The 22,331-nt window shown below is 46.9% G+C and overlaps 1 protein-coding gene and 1 long non-coding RNA gene across 4 annotated transcripts in view; one reads left to right on the top strand and one right to left on the bottom strand.

The window, feature by feature from the left end:
* cilp2 (cartilage intermediate layer protein 2) overlaps window positions 1–22,331 on the top strand; it is a 48,658-nt gene that overhangs the window by 10,059 nt on the left and 16,268 nt on the right. For 2 of the 3 annotated variants that reach the window (XM_038777476.1, XM_038777475.1), the window contains exons 2-8: window positions 2,654–2,755; window positions 6,150–6,419; window positions 7,002–7,184; window positions 9,024–9,182; window positions 14,602–14,916; window positions 17,784–17,892; window positions 19,222–19,370. In XM_038777476.1, the coding sequence (XP_038633404.1) occupies window positions 2,654–2,755; window positions 6,150–6,419; window positions 7,002–7,184; window positions 9,024–9,182; window positions 14,602–14,916; window positions 17,784–17,892; window positions 19,222–19,370 (1,287 nt within the window). The remainder of the gene's footprint in view (window positions 1–2,653; window positions 2,756–6,149; window positions 6,420–7,001; window positions 7,185–9,023; window positions 9,183–14,601; window positions 14,917–17,783; window positions 17,893–19,221; window positions 19,371–22,331) is intronic. The other variant, XM_038777477.1, reaches the window with a different exon arrangement.
* Window positions 6,048–18,810, bottom strand: LOC119953317. The gene is made up of 2 exons (XR_005457986.1): window positions 18,560–18,810; window positions 6,048–6,556 (listed from the first exon to the last, which is right to left on the bottom strand). It is a non-coding gene; the product is annotated as an uncharacterized LOC119953317 (long non-coding RNA).

The following is a 22,331-nucleotide window of genomic DNA, read 5'->3' as shown; positions in this document are numbered from 1 at the left end:
CATCTTTGGACTGTGGGAGGAAACCGGAGCACCCGGAGGAAACCCACGCAGACACGGGGAGAACGTGCAGACTCCACATAGACAGTGACCCAAGCCGGGAATCAAGCCTGGGATCCTGGAGCTGTGAAGCAACAGTGCTAACCACTGTGCTACCGTGCCACTCGATCGTCAGATCGTCAGATCATCACAAACAAATGACTGGTTTTAGAGAAGCAGACAGTGTTCCTGGCAGTCAGCGGCTACTCAACATTCAGCAGAGAAATAGAATAATCTGGGATTGTTCTCCTTAGAGTAGAGAAGGTTAAAGGAAGATTTAATAGAGGTGTTCAAAATCAGGAATGTCTTATCCAGAGGACATAAGATTTAAGGTGATTGACAATAGAACCAGAGGGAACATGAAGAGAATTTTATTTTTTACGCAGTGATCTGGAAGGCGCTGTCTGAAAGTTGGTGGAAGCAGATTAAATTGTGACTTTCTAAAAGGAGCAGGGTAAATATTTGAAGTGGAAATTTTGCAGGGCAAAGAGCAGGAAAAATAGAACTAATTGGATCTCTCTTTCAAAGAGCTGGCACGCACACAATGAATAAAATGGCCTCCTACCACGCTCTTAAGATTCCATTATTCCACTCATTCTGGCTTGTACCTGATTCCTTAACTCACTGGTTTTAAATAGTTCAGGTCTTTAAATATTTCTCCACTCGATAGCTGACGATCTTTCAATGTGCTTCATTGCAATTCCAGAAGGGCTTGAACTGCTCCTGTACTTTTTGGTCACAGTGCCCATGCGACAACAGGGCTCTAAAAGGTGTAGCAGGTACACCACGGGATTAGATACAGAGTAAAGCTTCCTCTACACCAATGGTGGATAACCTGTGGCCCAGGAACCACATGCAGCCCACCGGGTTTCTGAGTACGGCCACGAGACATTTTGTTGACCGTTCCCCACGCGCGGAGTTGCCACATTCCGTTGGTTTCCGTCCGCAGAGTTATTTTCCTGTCAGTATGATTAAAGTGATTGGAATGTAAAGCAAGGGCAAGTGAAGTGAGGAGTGTGCTGATTGGTCACAACATTGACTGTGAGAGCAATGTGCTACCTCTGTGTCCAGCCATAGCTTTAATATTTATTTTGTTTCTACCATTTGAAGTTGACAGTTCTACATATAAATGATTAAGTATTTTCTATAACTCATTAAGAACTATTTGGCATGTTAAATGTATTCAACCATATTCATGGGGTCATGGTTAGTGAACTTGCTCGATTTCAATCTTGTGGCCCACTGAAATGAAGGAGGGGCACTCACCAGCCTAGGTTGCCTATCACTGCTCGACACCACCCCCATCAAACACTCCCAGGGCAGGTGCAGCATGGAGTTAGATACAGAATAAAGCTCCCTCTACACCACCCCCATCAAACAGTACCAGGTTAGATACAACATGGGGTTAGATGCAGAGTAAAGCTCCCTCTACACTGTCCCCATCAAACACTCCCAGGACAGGTACAGCACGGGGTTAAATACAGAGTAAAGCTCCCTCTACACTATCCCCATCAAACACTCCCAGGACGGGTACAGCACGGGGTTAGATACAAAGTAAAGCTCCCCCTACACTGTCCCCATCAAACACTCCCAGGACAGGTACAGCACGGGGTTAGATACAGAATAAAGCTCCCTCTACACTGTCCACATCAAACACTCCCAGGAAGGTACAATACTGGGTTAAATACAGAGTAAAGCACCTTCTACACTGTCCCCATCAAACACTCCTAGGTTAGGTACAACATGGGGTTAGATACAGAGTAAAGCTCCCTCTACACAATCCGCCATCAAACACTCCCAGGACAGGTACAGCATGGGGTTAGATACAGAGTAAAGCTCCCTCTACACTGTCCCCATCAAACACTCCGAGGACAGGTACAGCACGGGGTTAGATACAGAGTAAAGCTCCCTTTACACTGTCCCCATCAAACACTCCCAGGGCAGGTACAGCACGGGGTTAGATACAGAGTAAAGCTCCCTCTACATTATCCCCCATTAAACACTCCCAGGACAGGTACAGCACGGGGTTAGATACAGAGTAAAGTTCCCTCTACACTGTCCCCATCAAACACTCCCAGGACAGGTACAGCACGGGGTTAGATACAGAGTAAAGCTCCCTCTACACTGTCCCCATCAAACATTCCCAGGGCAGGTGCAGCATGGGGTTAGATACAGAGTAAAGCTCCCTCTACACCACCCCCATTAAACAGTACCAGGTTAGGTACAACATGGGGTTAGATGCAGAGTAAAGCTCCCTCTACATTATCCCCCATCAAACACTCCCAGGACAGGTACAGCACGGGGTTAGATACAGAGTAAAGCTCCCTCTACACTGTCCCCATCAAATACTCCCAGGATAGGTACAGCACGGGGTTAGATACACAGTAAACCTCACTCCACATTGTATCAGAATTTAAAAGATTCCCCTTCATACTTTAACTGAGCTCAGAATATGTTAAGGCTTCCAACTTGATAAATGTGCAGAGGTCATAAACACCGACTGCATGACAAGCATTTCTTTGGATTTTGAAGAAGGCAATTGATTGGATGGTCCCTTTGCGTCATTGGTATTTTCTTTTAATCAGTTCCCTTTGAAATCATCTATTTCCATTCACAGTGTCCACAGCCGCTAAAAAGAATGAGTCCGGAATCCAGAAGTGGAAACAAGTTCGGAGGAATCGGAAACTAGTCTACAATGAGAAACAGCTACTGAACACAGGTAAAGGCAGTTGGGGACCCTCTTGACAGTCTATCGGGCAGCGCGGTAGCACAGTGGTTAGCACTGTTGCTTCACAGCTCCAGTGCCCCAGATTCGATTCCCGGCTTGGGTCTCTGTGCGGAGTCTGCACGTTCTCCCCGTGACTGCGTGGGTTTCCTCCGGGTGCTCCGGTTTCCTCCCACAGTCCAAATATGTGCAGGTTAGGTGGATTGGCCGTGATAAATTGCCCTTAGTGTCCAAAAAAGGTTAGGTGGGGATACAGGGTTACGGGGATAGGGTAGAGGTGCGGGCTCAGTGGCTGCTCTTTCCAAGGGCTGGTGCAGACTCGATGGGCCGAATGGCCTCCTTGTACACTGTAAATTCTGTGATTCTATGATTGAGGTCCTGCCTGTGGGCCTCCTCCTCACCTGCCAAAACCAAGAGTTAAAACAAGAAAGCTGGGCAGGAGTGGAGTGGGGAGTTAACCATTGGCTTCAACTTAAACAAACGTAAATCAAAATACCGCGGATGCCAGAAATCTGAAATTAAAACTGAAAACTCTGGAAATACTCATCTGTGGAGAGAAACAGACCTCCAGGTTCCAGGACTTGTTATCAGAAGTGAGAAATGTCAGGATTTCACTGGGCGAATGGGAAAGCTGGGAACAAAGAACAAAAGGGAAGATCTGCAATAGCGTGGCGGGTAGGAGAGGTTAATTAGCAAAAGGGTTCATGGTGCCACACCAAAAGGGAGTGATAATGAGACAAGTAAGGAAAGCAAGGATGTGTCTAGAGAAGGTGTGAGTGCCAGAATGATGAAGAGCTGCCATCATTAACTGCTCGGTGTGAGGTAGATTTAAAATTCGGCCCCTGCTCCCAGCTCCCAGGATTACATCCTGGGGGATCCAGATAAAAGTATCGTGACAATCGGCATGATTTACTTTGAGCTTCTTTGCTCGGCGACATTCTGATCAAAATATTTGGGGAGTTGCTGGGTGGGTGGGTCGGGAGTGGGGGCAGGTAGTCAGTGGGGAATGTAAAGCTTTGAATCATGAATGTTGGGAGTTTGAGCGCGAGAGAGTTCAGCAGGCAGTCACTGGATAAACCCGGGCGATGCCACTGATTGACAGCTCCTATAATGCCAGCTGTTCACCCACCCGTCAGCAGAAGTAGGTCATTGAGCCCTCACTCGTGCCCCTTGCTTTTAAAGGTAAAAAGCGCCAAAGGGAATGAGTGATCACCCGGGCAGTGTTCTCATTCGGTGACCTCCTTTCCTGTTATTTCTTCTGCTTTTCAGTTTGCTCTGCTGAAGCTATAGACTCCCAGCCGGGGCACTGATATTAAACACAGTGATTATTGACCAGCCATTTGACTGTCTGGGGAATCTCAGGCAATCTACACCTGACATTACAATGCCAGAAAAACAAGTCTGGTAGGAAATGGAAGAGGGTGGGGACAGGGGAGGAAAATCCTAAAATCGCTTCAAATGTCCACATGATTCCTAGCATATAGTTAAATTTAACCTGCTCTGTGCCTTCCCTGGCAGTGTTTGATGGGGACAGTGTAGAGGGAGCTTTACTCTGTATCTAACCCCGTGCTGTACCTGTCCTGGGAGTGTTTGATGGAGACAGTGCAGAGGCAGCATTACTCTGTATCTAACCCCATGCTGTACCTGTCCTGGGAGTGTTTGATGGGGACAGTGCAGAGGGAGCTTTACTTTGTATCTAACCCCGTGCTGTATCTGTCCTGGGAGTGTTTGATGGGGACAGTATAGAAGGAGCTTTACTCTGTATCTAACCCCATGCTGTACCTGTGCTGGGTGTGTTTGATGGGGACAGTGCAGAGGGAGCTTTACTCTGTATCTAACCCCATGCTGTACCTGTGCTGGGAGTGTTTGATGGGGACAGTGTAGAGGAAGTTTTACTCTGTATCTAACCCCGTGCTGTACCTGTCCTGGGAGTGTTTGATGGGGACAGTGTAGAGGGAGCTTTACTCTGTATCTAACCCTGTGCTGTACCTGTCCTGGGAGTGTTTGATGGGGACAGTGTAGAGGGAGCTTTACTCTGTACCTAACCCTGTGCTGTACCTGTCCTGGGAGTGTTTGATGGGGACAGTAAAGAGGGGGATTTGTTCTGTATCTAACCCGGTGCTGTACCTGCCCTGGGAGTGTTTGATGGGGACAATCATGGCCAGAACACTGGGGAGAAGTCCCCCGTTCTTCATCTTATGGGGTTATATTGACTGAGAACACCAGAGGGAGCCTTGGTTTAATTTCTCATCCAAGAGGCAGTACCTCCAGCTCGGATCGTTGGCCTGGTTTAAGGGGCTATGGAATGAGACGTGAGACCACAGACGTCTGATTCTGTGGTTGGGGTGATAACCGCTAACATAATCTGATGTGTATTTAGACAACATTTAGCCAGTTGTTTGATATTGTGTCAGCTGTTGCTCCATTGGTAGCATTCTTCCATCTGCATCATGAAAATCCTGGGACGGGTCCCACTCCAGAAACGGGAGGGTAAAAATCCAGTGCAGTATTGCTGGAGGTGCCGTGTTCTTGACGAGATGTTAAATCGAGGCCTTGTCTGCCCTGGCCAGAACTCTCCCACCGTTGGGAATTCTCTTTTCCTGCTGGTAACGCACCATGCCCACGGGTTTCCCGGCAGTGTAAGGTGGGTTCAATGGGAAATCCCATTGACAAGCAGCATAAAGAGAGGATTTGCCACCATCGAATGGCACACTGCCGAGATACACGCGGCTGGGGGAACGGAGAATCCAGCCCACGATCAGGTGGGTGTCAAAGATTCTATGGATTGATGTCGAAGAGAAGCAGGAGAGTTCTCTCGGGTGTCCTGGCCAACATTTATCCCCCAACCAACATTATAAAAACACATTGTCTGGTCATTAGCATAGAATTTACAGTGCAGAAGGAGGCCATTCGGCCCATCGAGTCTGCACCGGCTCCTGGAAAGAGCCAAGGTCAACCCTCCACCCTATCCCCATAACCCAGTAACCCCACCCAACACTAAGGGCAATTTATCATGGCCAATCCACCTAACCTGCACATCTTTGGACTGTGGGAGGAAACCGGAGCACCCGAAGGAAACCCACGTAGACACGTGGAGAATGGGCAGACTCTGGAGAGACAGTGACCCAAGCCGGAATCGAACCTGGGACCCTGGAGCTGTGAAGCAATTGTGCTAGCCACAATGCTACCGTGCTGCCCTAATTATCGCACTGCTAATTGTGGGAGATTGCTGTGCACAAATTGCTGCCATATTTCCTACAAGTGTCCACACTCCAAAAGTAATTAATTGGCTGTAAAGCACTTTAAGGCATCAGGTGGTGGCGAAAAGTGCTGTCTAAATGCAGGTCTTTTCTGATTCTAATGATCGGCTTCTTTTATTTGGGCACAGAGGTGACAGAATGGACCTCCTGGTTCAACATTGACCACCCTGGCGGGAATGGTGACTTTGAGCGGTTGGAAGCTATCCGCTTCTATTACCGGGAGCGAGTCTGCGCACGGCCAGCATCCATTGAAGCGCGTACGACGGAATGGGTGAAAGCCGATGAAACTGGAGAGGTCGTCCATTACAGTCCAAACAAGGGCTTCTGGTGTATCAACAAGGAGCAGCCGGAGGGCAGGATTTGTTCCAATTACCATATCCGATTCCAATGCCCTATAGGTATGTAGGACCTCTCCTGATCTGGGTGCCATCACCAACATCCCCTCGCTCCATAATTCCTTTCTTCCACTTCTCTTTATTTGCCTGGCGGTTGATTGTAAATTCCCAGCTCCTTCCCTTGGGGATATTCATTCTCTCTGGAAAAAAAATTATGCTACTTGTTAATTCATGATTTGCAAAAGCTGTGCTATGCACAGATGACACTTTGTGCTGGGGGTGGGGGGGGGGGGGGGGGGGGGTCATTTATAAGCAATGTGCCATGATGGATGTTGTATTTTTATGTATGTTAGAGCAATGCAAAGATGTCACAAGTTTCTGTGTAACCAGTTTAATTGAGAGTGCTTTAAAGTGACTATTCCGTGCTCTGCTCTGGCTTCTAGCTCTTTGTACTGTTTCCTTATTTTTAAGTCCATACCCAGTCGCCACCAATCAAATGCAATGAGCATAGATAGTATACAGACTCACGTTATCAAATGCAAGAGACATTGAAGACTACAATGGGGAAACTCGCCATGATACGTGGCTCCCTGTGTGGATATGCAAGCGTTTACCTCGTTGTCTCTTTGTGAATTCCATTCTCAGTTCAAGCCTATTGGTCAGACTGGTCAGAGTGGAGCTCGTGTTCAGTAACCGCTTGCGGTGGAGCAGGTATCCAAGCTCGACAACGCACCTGCACAAACAACTTGCGTTTCCGTTTTGTCATGCTTCCGAGATGCAAGGGGAAAGCCCTCGAGAGACGTGGGTGTAGCATTCCTCCATGCCAGGGTAAGAACTGAACACACCATCTGTTTGGAGCATTGTATCGGCGCAGGAGGGAAAGCAAAAAAACTAAGCAGTCCTCTAACTAACAGCCCCGTGAGACTCTTAGAAACAAGGAGGAACCATTCAGTCCCTCATACCTGTTCTATATCTTAACTCCATCTATGTGCTTTGCTTCCATGTTCCTGAATACCTATAATAAAAAATTATCAAAGTTTTGAAAATTTCCAATTGACTCACAGCCTCAATGGGCTTCTTATTGATCGGGAGGGGAGGGGGGAGTCGGGTGGAGAAGCTACAGGACTAGCCTTCACACGAGGCAATTGTGACTGCAACAGAGGGAGAATTAAACATGAGCTTTGCCCTGAAGATTTTCTCTTGATTTCTGTACATGTCCACCACACCCGGTGTGAAGAAGTGCTTTCTGACATCAACCCTGGAGTTTGCAGGTGGAAGTGGAGACAATCAATTAATGCAAAAGGAAATTTGATGGCAACTTGAGGGAAATAAACTTTTGGGGCTACGGGGACAGAGCAAAAGAATGGGATTGACTTGACTGTTCAATAGAAAGTTGGCATGGACGCTCTGTGCTGTAATGACTTGATGGCATTCTGATCTTTCTCTCTTCATAGAACATAGAACATTACAGCGCAGTACAGGCCCTTCGGCCCTCGAAACCCCTCTAAAGCCCATCTACACTATTCCCTTATTGTCCATAGGCCTATCCAATGACCATTTAAATGACCTTAGTGTTGGCGAGTCCACTACTGTTGCAGGCAGGGCATTCCACGCCCTTAGTACTCTGAGTAAAGAACCTACCTCTGACATCTGTCCTCCATCTATCACCCCTCAATTTAAAGCTATGTCCCCTCGTGCTAGACATCACCATCCGAGGTAAAAGGATCTCACTGTCCACCCTATCTAATCCTCTGATCATCTTGTATGCCTCAATTAAGTCACCTCTTAACCTTCTTCTCTCTAACGAAAACAGCCTTAAGTCCCTCAGCCTTTCCTCATATGATCTTCCCTCCATACCAGGCAACATCCTGGTAAATCTCCTCTGCACCCTTTCCAATGCTTCCACATCCTTCCTATAATGCGGCGACCAGAACTGCACGCAATACTCCAAATGCGGCCGCACCAGAGTTTTGTACAATTCTAACATGACCTCATGGCTCCGAAACTCAATTCCTCTGCCAATAAAGGCCAACACACCATAGGCCTTCTTAACAACCCTCTCAACCTGGGTGGCAACTTTCAGGGATCTATGTACATGGACACCGAGATCCCTCTGCTCATCCACACTACCTTTAGAGTCTCCTTAAAAATGACCTTGGTGGCAGCACGGTGGCTCAGTGGTTAGCATTGCTGCCTACGGGGCTGAGGACCCGGGTTCGTATCCCGGCCCTGGGTCACTGTCCGTGTGGAGTTTGCACGTTCTCCCCGTGCCTGTGTGGGTTTCACCCCCACAACCCAAAAGATGTGCAACTTAGGTGGATTGGCCATGCTAAATTGCCCCTTAATTGGAAAAAAAATAATTGGGTATGCTAAATTTTTTTTTTAAATCTAAAAAAAAAATGACCTCGTTGACCAAACATTTGGTCGCCTTACGTCGCTCACCTGTCAGATTCTGTTTGATAATTCCTCCTGTGAAGTGGCTCGAGATATTTTCCTACATTGAAGATGCTATATAAATGCAAGTTGTTGTTGCTGCCACATTCCCCTTTACTCCCTGATGTACTTTGTTGTGCAGCCTGCAGTTTTAAAATAGTTTACTAATTCCGCTAACCTCCCCCCCCCCCCCCCCCCCCCCCCCCCTCCTCCAATCCCCATCTAATTTTCCAGAGGCTCACTGGACAGATTGGGGACCCTGGAGCGAGTGTTCGGTCACGTGTGGGAACGGTCACATTCTGCGCCGCCGAAGCTGCATCCGAACCCCGGAAAGGCAGACCTGTATCGGACGGACGGTTCAAGTACAAAAGTGTGGCAGGGCACCTTGTACAGGTAAAGAACTTTATCAGAATGAGGTACAGCATAGGGTCTGCTGAGGTCTGTCCTGAAAGTGTCTTTCAATCCTTCAGGACGCCCCAAAGCTCTTTCCAGCCAATTTGAAGGACCTTTTGAAGTCTCGTCACTGTCATCGTGAAGGAAATGCGGCAGCAAATTTGTGCACTGCAAGATCCCACAATCAGCAATGAGATCATGAGCAGATAATTCCAACCAATGCAGATCGTCAATCAGCTGACTCAATCTGTGTGTTGCTGTTGCAATGAGGGGGTAAATAACCACACTGGATGGGATCTTTTATGTGCATTTGAAAGAATGGATGAGGCCTTGATTTAACATCAAATTCGAATGAGAGTGCAGCAATACTCCACTACAGTATCGGCCCAGATTGTGTGCTCAAATCACTAGATTGGGGGCTTTAACACACCATGTTCTCACTCCGAGGCGAGAGGGAGCTACCACCCGAATTTTCACTCTGCCTCCTGGAAACATTCCATTCTCTAAATGCAAAGAACTGCAACCCCCAGTTGGGATTGCGCAGAACCCTCAAAAGCGGGATGTGCGTCACCTCAAGAATTTGGCAGCACCTGCCAAAGAATTCCAAGCTGAGGCCTGTCGGTTATAAACCACTCTGCTCCCCTCACCGCCCTCCCCAAGGTCAGTGAATTCGTCCTGATGGAGGTGGCGAGGGAGACGCAAAGCCTGTTCGGCACTGGGAGGAGCTGGAGGCCATTGCGGCTGCAGCAGAAAGTCTAAGACAAAGAGAGAATTAAAAATGAGTTTTGCCCTGAAGATTTTCCACTGATTTCTGGACATTTTTGTTGAGTTTTTCTTTACAACCATTAGCAATAGAAACTTCTAGAAATACCTATGAATTCATCTTTTCCCCCCACAGGTTGTTTGATACTAAAACAAAGGGGGAGGTTGGATGTCTTGTCAGTACTGTCAGGATTAGATGCATTTCCAACCAGATCTCTGTCAGGAATGAACACCATGTTTATTGTGGAATTGAATTACTCTGCAATTAGAGTCTGCAATCTACTCCTCCGTCTGAGGTGTAATTTAATTTTAAACAGAAAGCTGGGCACTTTCACACTCACTGAAGGGGAGTAACACCTTCTTATTTGATTTAACAGGCAGCTGCCTTAATTAAAAGGGGAGGGTTGTCGCACAAATACCGTTTGGCAAACCTCTTCTATCAACCTTGGCCCTGTTGTTCGTACACTCTCTCACCTCTGAGCCAGAGAGGTCATTGAGTTCAAGCCCCACTCCAGAGATTTGAGCCCTTTAATCCAGGCTAACACTCACAGTGCCATTATCAGTAGAGTGCTGCACTGTTAAGATGTCTTTCAGATCCAAAGTTAAAGCCTTCTGCCTCCCCGGTGGTTATAAAAGCACACCTAGAGGTGACGCAGTGGTTAGCACTGCTGCCTCACGGAGCCGATGACCCAGGTTCGATCCCAACCCCAGGTCACTGTCAGGGTGGAGTTTGCACATTCTTCCCGTGTCTGTGTGGGTTTCGCCCCCACAACCCAAAGATGTGCAGGGTAGGTGGATTGGTCACGCTAAATTGCTCCTTAATTGGGAAAAAAAGATTGGGTACTCTAAATTAAAGAATAACTAAAAGACCCCCTGGTTGTTATTTCATAAAGAATGGGAGTGCCTAGTGCCCTTCTCAATATTCACCTGAGGATGGAGCAGTGCTCCCAAAGCTAGTTACTCCAAACAAACCTGTTGGACTTTAACCTGGTGTTGTAAGACTTCTTACTGTGCCCACCTCCCGTCCAACTTGCGTTTCCATTTTGTCATGCTTCCGAGATGAAAGGGGAAAGCCCTCGAGCAACGTGGGTGTAGCACTCCTCCATGCCAGGGTAAGAGCTAAACACACCATCGGTTTGAAGCATTGTATCGGTGCAGGAGGGAAAGCAAAAAACATAGAACATACAGTGCAGAAGGAGGCCATTCGGCCCATCGAGTCTGCACCGACCCACTTAAGCCCTGACTTCCAACCTATCCCCGTAACCCAATAACCCCTCCTAACCTTTTTGGTCACTAAGGGCAATTTAGCATGGCCAATCCTCCTAACCTGCATGTCTTTGGACTGTGGGAGGAAACCAGAGCACCCGGTGGAAACCCACGCAGACACGGGGAGAACGGCATAGTGGCTTCTCAATATTAACCAACCTCACTAAAGAACAGATTATCTGGTCGGTCCCCCATTTCTGTTTGTGGGATCTTGCTGTGCAAATTGGCTGCCCCATTTTTTACAATGGTGAATACGCTTCAAAACGTACTTGCTTGGCAGTGAAGCACTTCAAGACATCCTGAGACTGGGAGGGACACTATATAAATGCAGGCTCTTTCTTGATATTTTTGACTTGTTCAGTTTGGAGAAATACACAATTTGGAGACGATTTCTGTCACAAGTGAGCTGCAGTGTGACCTGCATACCCTGTGCACAATGATCCTGTTGCCGCTTTCAATAATGTTGGTTTAACAAAAACATGAAAGTAATCTGGCCGGAGTTGATTTTAAGCATTAGCAAGCATTGGAGTGGATGTTAAGCTTCACCCGAGGGCAGGGTAACAGTAGATGGGGTGGGGGTGGCAGCGAGGATATGTGGGAAGAGTTTGGGGGTCAAGGGAAAGATTGAGTTTAACACCCATCAAGTCCGCTGGATGTCTCAAAGCCAGTGAAGTATATTTTGAAGTGTGGTCACTGTTGTAATGTACACCTTTCTGTGTTGATGTGTGTCCCGTCTACAGCAAAACAGGCTCAATTTGTTTTTTTTTTAAAAATACCCCTGCAAATTTGTGCTGGATTCTGTCTGTAGTTTATAAATTTCTTCTTTAACTTGTTTCACTTCCTCCAAACCAAATGTGTGGCTTATTGTACCCTTATGGGTCCGAGTTTTGCCTGTCTCTTTCATAGAATCCCTACGGTAAAGAAGGAAGCCATTCAGCCCGTCAAGTCTGCACTGACCCTTGGAAAGAGAATCCTACCGAGGACTACGCCCCCACTCTATCCCCGTAACCTTGTAACCCCACCTAACCTTTTGGACACTAAAGGCAATTTATCATAGCCAATCCACCTAACCTGCACCTTTTTGGAGTGTGGGAGGAAACCGGAGTACCCAGAGGAAACCCACACAGATACTGGGAGAATGTGCAAACTCCACACAGACAGTCACCCGAGGTCCAAATTGAGCCCGGGTCCCTAGTGCTGAGAGGCAGCAATGCTAACCACTGTGTGTGGAACATTCCCTGTTCTGGCCCCATCCCACAACTCTTTTATCAATACATCAATGACTGTTTCAGTGCCGCTTCATGTTCTCGTCTGGACTTGGATAAATGTATTAATTTCGCTCCCAATTTCCACCCACTATCACCTTAACATGGTCCATCTCCGACACGTCCCTTCCTTTCTTTGATCTATCTCCATTTCTGGGGATAAACTGTCCACTAGTATCCATTACAAACCCACCGACTCCCACAGCTACCTTGACTAGAGCTCTTCACATCCCACATCCTGTAAGGACTTCATCCCATTCTCCCAGTTCCTTCGCCCGCATCGCATCTGCTCTGATGATGCCCCTTTCCAGAATGGTGCTGCTGACATGTCTTCATTCTTCCTTCATTGTGGTTTTGCACCCACTGTGGGTCAACAGGGCTCTCAACCATGTCTGACATATCTCCCGCACCTCTGCTCTCCCCCTTACCCTCCCTCCCAGAACCTTGTTCTCACTTTTCACCCATCAGCCTCCGCATTCGATAAATCATCCTCCGCCAGTCCCGCCAACTCCAGCATGATGCCACCACCAAACACATCTTCCCTTCTCTCCTCCGTCAGCATTTTGCAGGGACCGTTCCCTCTGGGATACCCTGCTCCACTCCTCCATCATCCCCAACACCTCGCCGTCTTCCCACAGCACCTTCCCATGCAATCACAGACGGTGTAACTAAACGCAGACTGGTGACCGCTTTGCAGAACACTATCAGTCTGTCTGCAAGCAAGATTCAGACCTTCCAGTCGCTGCCGTTTCAATTCACCGTCCTGCTTTCATGTCCACATGTCCGTCCTTGGCCTGTTGCAATGTTCCAGTGAAGCCCAGCGCAAACTGGAGGAACAGCACCTCACCTACCGATTAGGTATATTACAGCTGTTCGGATTTAACACTGAGTTCAACAACTTCAGACTGTGAACTCACTCTTTCAATTTCTCCCCATTTTTGACAGTAACCTCATTGCAGTGTTAGTGCAAGCATACTTGTGACACTAATAAAGATGATTATTTCTATCAATTTATTTTCATTTCTTCCATCGATCTGTTTTTCCCTCACCATTATTCCCCCTCCCCCCACCCCACCAGGACCCTAGTTGTCCTTTAACACACTGCTTACTTTTTTGTTCTGCCATTAACACATTCTGATCTTTTAATGTGCCACTATCAGCACCCTTCTTAGCCTTGTAAGAAGTCTGACAACACCAGGTTAAAGTCTAACACGTTTGTCTCGAATCACTAGCTTTCGGAGCGCAGCTCCTTCCTGAGGTGAATGAAGTGGTGGGCTCCAGAAACATATCTAGAGACAAAGTCAATAATGCAACACGATTAGGGGCAGCATGGTAGCATAGTGGTTAGCACAATTGCTTCACAGCTCCAGGGTCCCAGGTTCGATTCCCGGCTTGGGTCACTGTCTGTGCGGAGTCTGCACATCCTCCCCGTGTGTGCGTGGGTTTCCTCCCACAGTCAATGCTAAATTGCCCTTAAGTGTCCAAAATTGCCCTTAGTGTTGGGTGAGGTTACTGAGTTACTGGGTTAGGGGGATAGAGTGGAGGTGTGGGCTTGGGTAGGGTGCTCTTTCCAAGAGCCAGTACAGACTCGATGGTTCGAATGGCCTCCTTCTGTACTGTAAATTCTATGATTCTACTTTGAATGCAAAGTATCATGTTGCATCATTGCCTTCGTCTATATATGTGTTTCTGGAACCCATCTCTTCATTCACCTGAGGAAGGAGCTGCGCTCCGAAAGCTAGTGATTCGAAACAAATCTGTTGGACTTTAACCTGGTGTTGTCAGACTTCTGACTGTGCCCACCCCAGTCCAACGCCGGCATCTCCACATCATGGCTTCTTAGCCCCATTTCCAGTTCTTCTCTCCAGCTTCGACAAAGAGTCATCCAGACTCAAAACATTAGCTCCCTTCTCACTCTACAAATGCTGTCAGACCGGCTGAGATTCTCAAGTATTTTCTATTTTTGTTATGAGTTTTTCATGCCTGTTTCCTAAACAGTGATTGTTACTGAGCAACTTACTCAAACCCGATTGTTCTGGAACAAAGTGGGGGGTTTAAGGCTGGTGGGGGTAAGGATGGTGAGGACAGCAATGTTAATAAAACGCAATGGCAATTTTTTCTTGCAGTTTGCCAGCATGTGTGCGCAGTGGGTCGTGTGAATGAAGAATGCAGCGGTTGCATCTGTGACCAACATGTTTTACTGGGCACAGTCCATACTGCAGATGGAGTGCCCATAAGCCGCAGTAGGATAGCGATAGAGGATCAGCCGCACATGATATTAACAATGAGTGATGAAAGCGGCACTTTCAAGATCCCTGGTGTCTGCGTGAACAGCAATACCCGTGTTCTGATCGAAGGTGCAAAATTCGTCCCCTCTCTATTCCGAGCAGTTCGAAACGGCACCGAATCGTCGGTGGTTAAGGCGGTTCTCGAGAGAGCTGGTCAGTAACTATCACAAAAGCTTCAACTTTCACTCGGGCTATCAACCGTTTCAATAACACTGCTCATAGAACTTCAAAGGAAAAGGCAAAGCAATGAGCCATGAGACACACAGCAGCGTGCATCATTGCACGCTCAGCCCCTTGAGATTGCTCCACCGTTCAATTACATCATGTCCGATCTGTACCTCAACTGTATTCACCCACCTTTTCTCCACATTCCTTGATGCCCTTACAATCAATCGACCTCCGTCAATTGACCCCCAACATACGCCTTTTGGTGGAAGAGAAATTTCCAGATTACAGCAGCTCCCTGTATAATCCTGATGATGGATATCTTATTATGCCACATATTATTAAACAGAGGATGGAGGGTGTTTTGGAAAAAGAACCAAAGGGGAAATGAGGCAATTATTTTCCATGTCATGACTTGTGGGTGGTGAAAGCCGAATCAATAACAATATTCAAAGCGGATCGAGATGAATACATGTAAAGGAAAATTTAACGATGCTAACGGGAAAGAGAAGGGCAATTGGCATAATTAGGTAGCTCTTTAAGTGCTAGTATAGGCACGATGAACTGAATGGTCTGCTTTATCATTCCATGATTCTGCTTATCGCCCATCCCTATCAACTCAACAGCTGCTGACATGCTCATTGATGTCAATGTTATCTCTAAATTTCATTTCATTTTCATTTGACCATTGTAGTCCTGTCTGGAATCTCGCATTCTGCCTTTGTATATTGAAGTCATTCAAAACTCTGCCTTATCTTCATCAAGTCTCGTTCACCCATCCCCCATGTGCTTGTTGACCTGTATTAGCTCCCGATCAAGCAGTAGCTCGATTTTAAAATTCACGTCCTTGTTTTCAAATCAATGCCCCTTCCAATCTCTGGAAATTTCTCCAGCCTCACAACCATTTTAGGTATTTGCTCATCTAATTCTGGACTCTTGAGTATCCTCAATTTTTGATCACTCTGCCATTGGTGGCCATGCCCTTAGTCGCCTGGACTCGAAGCCTTGGAATTCCTCTGACGTTCTTTCCTCCTTTCTGAGAAGCTTCTTAAAACCCACCTTTTTGACCAACCTTTTGGCCATCTGATCTACTTTCTCCTTACATGGCTCAGTCTTGCGTTTTGCTTTATAATGACTTCTGTGAAGAACCTTGTGACTTTTTATTACTTTAAAAGCTCTATATAAATGCAAGTTGTTTTGTTGTTATCCAATTAACCAATGAGAAAACCTACATTCATATTGGACCTAGATCCCAAAGCCAATTCAGTGATGCTCATGTGTTCAATATGTGGGAACCCTCTTTATTGGGCGGTATTTAAAGTCAAACTTACCTTCAAGTTGAGAGGATAGGAACTTCAATCCCGTTAGGCCTCAAAGCCTTCGAACAGGCTCAAATCGCATGTGCCAGAAGAATAATGTGGAAACCTGGGTCAGGTGATCAGAAGTGGAGCACCATAGTAGGGAATTGCCCCAGGCAGGGAAAGGGTAGAGGGGACAATGAGAGGTCCCAAAGGGAGAGTCCTAAAGAGGATCGAGGGGTAGGAAAAGATCTCTGTACAGTTAAAAAAGAGAGGAGCAGAAAAGGGCTGCGGGAAGGAGATTTAATAAGTGAAGAGGTCGGAGCGGCATGTGGCGCAGTGGTTAGCACTGGGACTGTGGCGTTGAGGACCCGGGTTCAAATCCCGGCGCTGGGTCACTGTTCGTGTGGAGTTTGCACATTCTCCCCATGTATGCGTGGGTTGCACCCCCACAACCCAAAGATGCGCAGGTTAGGTGGATTGGCCACACTAAATTGCTCCTTAATTGGAAAAAAAAATAATTGTGTACTCTAAATTTTAAAAATAAATAAGTAAAGAGGTCAGCCGAAGTTAGTCATTCAGTGTTGCAGACCACTAGGGAGATGGTACCCATTTGGAGCAGTCATGTTCTGCTCGGCACAAGCAAAAAGCTGGGGTTGTGCTTGTGAGTTGGTGCTGGAGTGCAAATTTGGGATCCAGGGGAACGGAATCTCAAGGGATGAGGTTGGAACCCTGTGAGGTGGGCTGTTGTTGAAGCTGCCTGAGTTGGAGCGACCTTTGGAAAGAATTGCCAGGTTAAATCTTCGAAGGTGAATATTGGAATCCCCTGTGAGAGAGCCAAGAGTTTCAGTGGGATTGGTTGGTCAGTGTTGGACGCCTGGGTGGTTTGTTGAGAAATCTGTGGATTCTATCTTGATCTCATCGGCATTTATTGTGCAGAGTGGTGTGTTCAACCACAGTCTGTCTGTTAATTCATATGTACCTCCCATTAACTCATGCTAGAATGCAAGATAGATTTTTAAAATTGCTTTATCTTTCTGACCTTGTATAGTAAGTTTTTATTTTCGTTTGTTCAAAACCCATAGACTCTTGTGGCTTTTGGGTCCCTTACCGGATCTCAGCAAAAACTTGAGGGTTTGATCTTGGGCTAAACAAATGTAGACGACTGGGATCTGACCCACCGGCGAGAGAGCTGGCAAGAGTCCTATGTTGCTTCTTTTCAGGAGGGCCCACTGCCAGGTGCCAATGAGGTAGCGGGTCTTCCCCGGAATCAAGGACCCCACAGAGAGTTGCTAGCCAATCAGAGGCTAGCAGCTGTTTACTGCTCAGCATCGCCACCAGACAGGTGGTGGCTATTGCAGGTATGAAACCCAGTCGAGGGGTGACCCAGGTCACAGTTAAGTGATGGGAAGGGTGTTGCGGGATGGAGGTCTCAGGAGAGGGGGGGGGGGGGGGTAATTCAGCAGCAAAGACAGGAGGGTATAATGGATATAATTTTTCTTTACCTTTCACAATTCCATTCTCGTCTGCCCTCACCATCTTCTCTCTCTTCTACAGTAAATCCCTACATAGTAAAACATCCCGAGACAAAGGTACGATTTGCAGATCAGCGAGTATCCTTTTGCTGCAAGGCCACTGGATCCCCACTTCCGCTAAAATATTCCTGGTGAGGTGGATTCTTTTTTAAAAAAATATTGCTATTGGTATTTTCCAGTTTTTACGGAGTAACAGCTCAAGTGTACCTGGTATGATTTATTTTGACTGTCCTAAAACTAATTCACTTCCTTCTGCAGCTGCGAGATTTGGATAGAACTGGTATAGATTTTGGGTAGCTGATGCCCAACACATGGGCGGCGCAGTAGCACGGTGGGTAGCACTGACGTTTCACGGAGCCAGGGTCCAAGGTTCGCTTCCCGGCTTGGGTCACTGTCTGCGTGGAGTCTGCACGTTCTCCCCGTGTCTGCGTGGGTTTCCTCCGGGTGCTCCCGTTTCCTCCCACAAATCTCGAAACATTCTGAACATTCTAAATTCTCCCTCCGTGTACCCGAACAGGCGCCCGAGTGTGGCGACTAGGGGATTTTCACAGTAACTTCATTTACAGTGTCAATGTAAGCCTACTTGTGACACTAATAAATTATTATCTATGACAAAGTCTGTTTGATTAGTAACCCCTCCACCATCTTAAACATTCACTCGCACAGTTGATGCACAGTTGCAGCAGTGTGTACCATCTATAAGATACACTGCAGCGACTTCCCAAGGCTCCTTTGACAGCAGCTTCCAAACCTGCCATCTTGGAGAAAAGGGTAAGGGATGCATGGAATAATCATCACCTGCAAGTTCCCCTCCAACTTACACACCATCTTGATTTGGAACTATGTCATCATTCCTTCACTGTTGCTGGGTCAAAATCCTGGAACTCTCTCCTGAACAGCACCGTGTGTGTACCTTCATCACATTGACTGCAGAATTTCAAGTAGGCAGCTCACCACCACCCGCTGAAGGGGCAATTAGGATGGGCAACAAATGCTAGCCATGCCAGTGATTTCCACATCATAGGGTTGGCAAACCTGCAGGGTTGCAAGCAATCTAGGGTAAGAATCAGAATTGCAGTAAGTAAAATTATTTTTAAACTTTCTTTGAATGCTTTTGTTTCGTTGATCACCTCACAAGGAAGAAACTCTTTGCTTTCGACTGGTTGTGGGAACGTTGGGGCTCTGCAAAGATGGAGATGTTAACTGAGCAGTGGCAGGCGTGCGAGTAGGTGGGGCAGTAGGAGATGGGAGTTCATAATAGGAAGTGGCCGGAAATATCTCCAGCTGCAGTTAGCAACACGAACCCCTCAATCGCATCCAAGAGACTGGATAAGTCTCTTATCCAAATGGTTGGGTCTCTTTTGCGTTAGAGCACCGTGGATTTGATCATTGTTCGTATTCTAACATTGCCAGGTTTTCCTTACCCCAATGTCAACCATTGGTCTTTGATTTTTGTCCAGGTATCACAATGGGACACTGTTGGACACAAAGAATGAAGAAACACTACTGCTAAAGGAGTTGAAGTATTGGCAGGGAGGGGAATACCAGTGCAAAGTTACCAATGGCTTTGGCTCCATCAAATCGGTTCCAGCAACACTCACAATTATAGGTAAGTGATCAAGTGTCTAACTAACTGAATATTAATTCCTGTTACATACAATCACTCCTGTTATATACATGCATGCTCTGGCACAGTATGGGTAGTAGTTACATAATTCCTCTTGCCTCTTTTCTCTCCTCCTTGCATGAATGTGTTGACTCCTGCTGGTTCCGCAGCCACTAACAGCCTTGGAGTTCTTTGTACGAGTGGCCATTTGTCTTGTCCAGGCTTAGATAGCGAGTGTCATTGGGCTATTTAACTATAGTAAGGAGCGGGTGAGGGCAGGGGGGAGGGGGTGCACACATAAGTATTGTGGTGTGGGCAGTTTTAAATGGGTATGTGAATCAATCAGTGGGAAGCCCAAAGCAAACAGAATATCCACGAGTTCTTATGCCAATGAGACCATTCCAATTACAATGGTCAGAACTCATTTGGGCAGCACGGTAGCATAGTGGTTAGCACAATTGCTTCACAGCTCCAGGGTCCCAGGTTTGATTCCGGCTTGGGTCACTGTCTCTCCAGAGTCTGCACATCCTCCCCGTGTGCGTGGGTTTCCTCCGGGTGCTCCGGTTTCCTCCCACAGTCCAAAGATGTGCAGGTTAGGTGGATTGGCCATGCTAAATTGCCCTTAGTGTCCAAAATTGCCCTTAGTGTTGGGTGGGGTTACTGGGTTATGGGGATAGGGTGGAGGTGTTGACCTTGGGTAGGGTGCTCTTTCCAAGAGCAGACTCGATGCGCCGAATGGCCTCCTTCTGCACTGTAAATTCTATGAAATAGTTGTAAGTAGATTCCCCATAGAGGGGTGGCAAGAGTGAAGTGAAGACTGGCTCAGGGTGTGTGGGATGATTAGAACACAGCAATCTAATTTGGAAATATTTGACAGTTCCTTCACTGTCGCTGTGTGAAATTTCTGAAACACTCTCCCCAACAGGTGTACCTACACCACATGGGCTGCAGTGGTTCAAGAAGGCAGCTCAGCATTAGCTTCTCCAGGGCGATTAGAGATGGGTAATAAATGCTGGTCTCGTCAGCGATGCCCACAGTCCATGAAAGAATAAAAACAAATACTGATTGGTTGAGATGAAGAGAGGTGGGAGGAAACATAAACATTGGGGTGGGATAAACAGTTGGGATAAATGGCCTTTTTCTGTGCTGGTAGACTTGATGTAACTCCATATTTGACACAAGGAGAGCCTCACCCATGAACCAGCTTTAAAAATTGCATTATCGGGCCATGAGCTCTAATGTCTAATTAGGCTGCTGTTTGCCCTCAGTGAACAGGAGCATAAGTTTACTTCAATTTCAATTAATCTAAAATGCCACTGGGTGGGAACAATGCAAACCCAGTTCTACAAGTGGACTAGGCAGATTTTAGCCCTTCCTGTCTAGCTGGAGCGGGTGGGAAAGGAATTAAAATCAATCCCCACAATGTCGACACACATATGTATTTGCTAGCAAGCATCACTAGATAGAGTTGAGGAGCAGAAAGCCAGGCTCACTACAGGAGACCAGCACAGAGGGAGGCGAGCAAACATCAGGTATTGCTAGTTTGTGTAGCTTTGGTTCTGCACTGGTTCTGTCTTGGTCCTGCTGTTACTGTAAATAACACCCTAAGATTGAAGCACTAAATTGGGTAAAGCAATAAGAGGCACTAAACACATTCTTCACACAATTGACTTCACATTCTATTACTGGAAGGATTTTTCTCCACTGTTCAGACAGCTGTGTGATTAATTTATAAATCGCTGCAGAGGTTAGCTCAGACACAGTCTTATTAGATTAATGTTTTGTTAATGTAACTTCTGAAAAATAACATGTGCCTGGAATTGTTCCCAGGCTTGGTAATTTACAAAGCTCAGCTCCATTGAGATGAAGCAGCAAATCATTGACTGATACAGCACAGTGCAGGCCACTCTGCCCTTCATACTTTTTTGACTGTTACTCAAACAACAATAACCTGCATTCATATTGCGCCTTTTAATGTAGCAAAACATCCCAAGGCCTCACCAAGGAGTATTGTCAGACATAATTTGCCTCTTGAGTCCAGGTCAAGTGACCAAAAGCTTGGTCAAAGAGATGAGATAAATGGACGGAGAGGTTTAGGGGGAACATTTTGGAGCTTGGGGCATCGGCAGCTGAAGACTTGACCGCAAATTCGTAGGTTCCCTCCACTGCCATTCGGTACCCTTCCTAGGCCCACACACCCACTCCCATCCCCATAACCCAGTAACCCCACCTAACCTTTTTGGACATTAAAGGTCAATTTTATCATGGCCAACCTTCCGAACCTGCACATTTTGGACTGTGGGAGGAAACCAGAGCACCCAGAGGAAACCCACGCAGTCACATGGAGAACGTGCAAGCTCCGCATAGACAGTCACCCAAGGCTGGATTTGAACCCAGGTCCCTGGCGCTGTGAGGCAGCAGTACTAACCACTAACAGTGCCAACCAAAGGTGGAGTGATTCAAATCGGTGATGGCTAGAATGAGCAGAGATGTTAGAAGGTTGTGAGACAGGAGGATGTCAGCCAGAAAATTCATCGACTAAAAAAGAAAGTGCTATTTTATTCAGACCATTTCAATATTGCACTTTTCTTCTCCCCCACCTCAGCTCCAGGTAGGGGCTCCATTTTGCCTTTCAGCACCTTCCCAAGTAGCCTTTCGGCATTTAAGAGGCTAAAGAAAGTTGGGACGTTAGAAGGATGAGTTTCAATGACCGCTCACCAACTGAACGAGCGATTCACTGGCGGCAATACAAATCTCAGGAATTTTCCAACATTATCCAGACTGAATTTATGAGACCCCGGCCCTTGTTGTGGTTGCATTCAGCCGCACCCCATTGCTATCCCACTTAAATTAAGGGGAAACGAGACTGAAGCATTTCAAACATGGGCCGCCTGTTCCTGGCAGACAGAAGCATTACTGTCCCAGCAGGTGTAATACTCTAATGAAGTGGGGAACTCTGAACAG

The sequence above is a fragment of the Scyliorhinus canicula genome, chromosome 18, assembly GCF_902713615.1.
Source record: "Scyliorhinus canicula chromosome 18, sScyCan1.1, whole genome shotgun sequence".
NCBI classification, from domain to species: Eukaryota; Metazoa; Chordata; class Chondrichthyes; order Carcharhiniformes; family Scyliorhinidae; genus Scyliorhinus; species Scyliorhinus canicula.
This window is presented reverse-complemented; position numbering and strand designations above follow the sequence as displayed.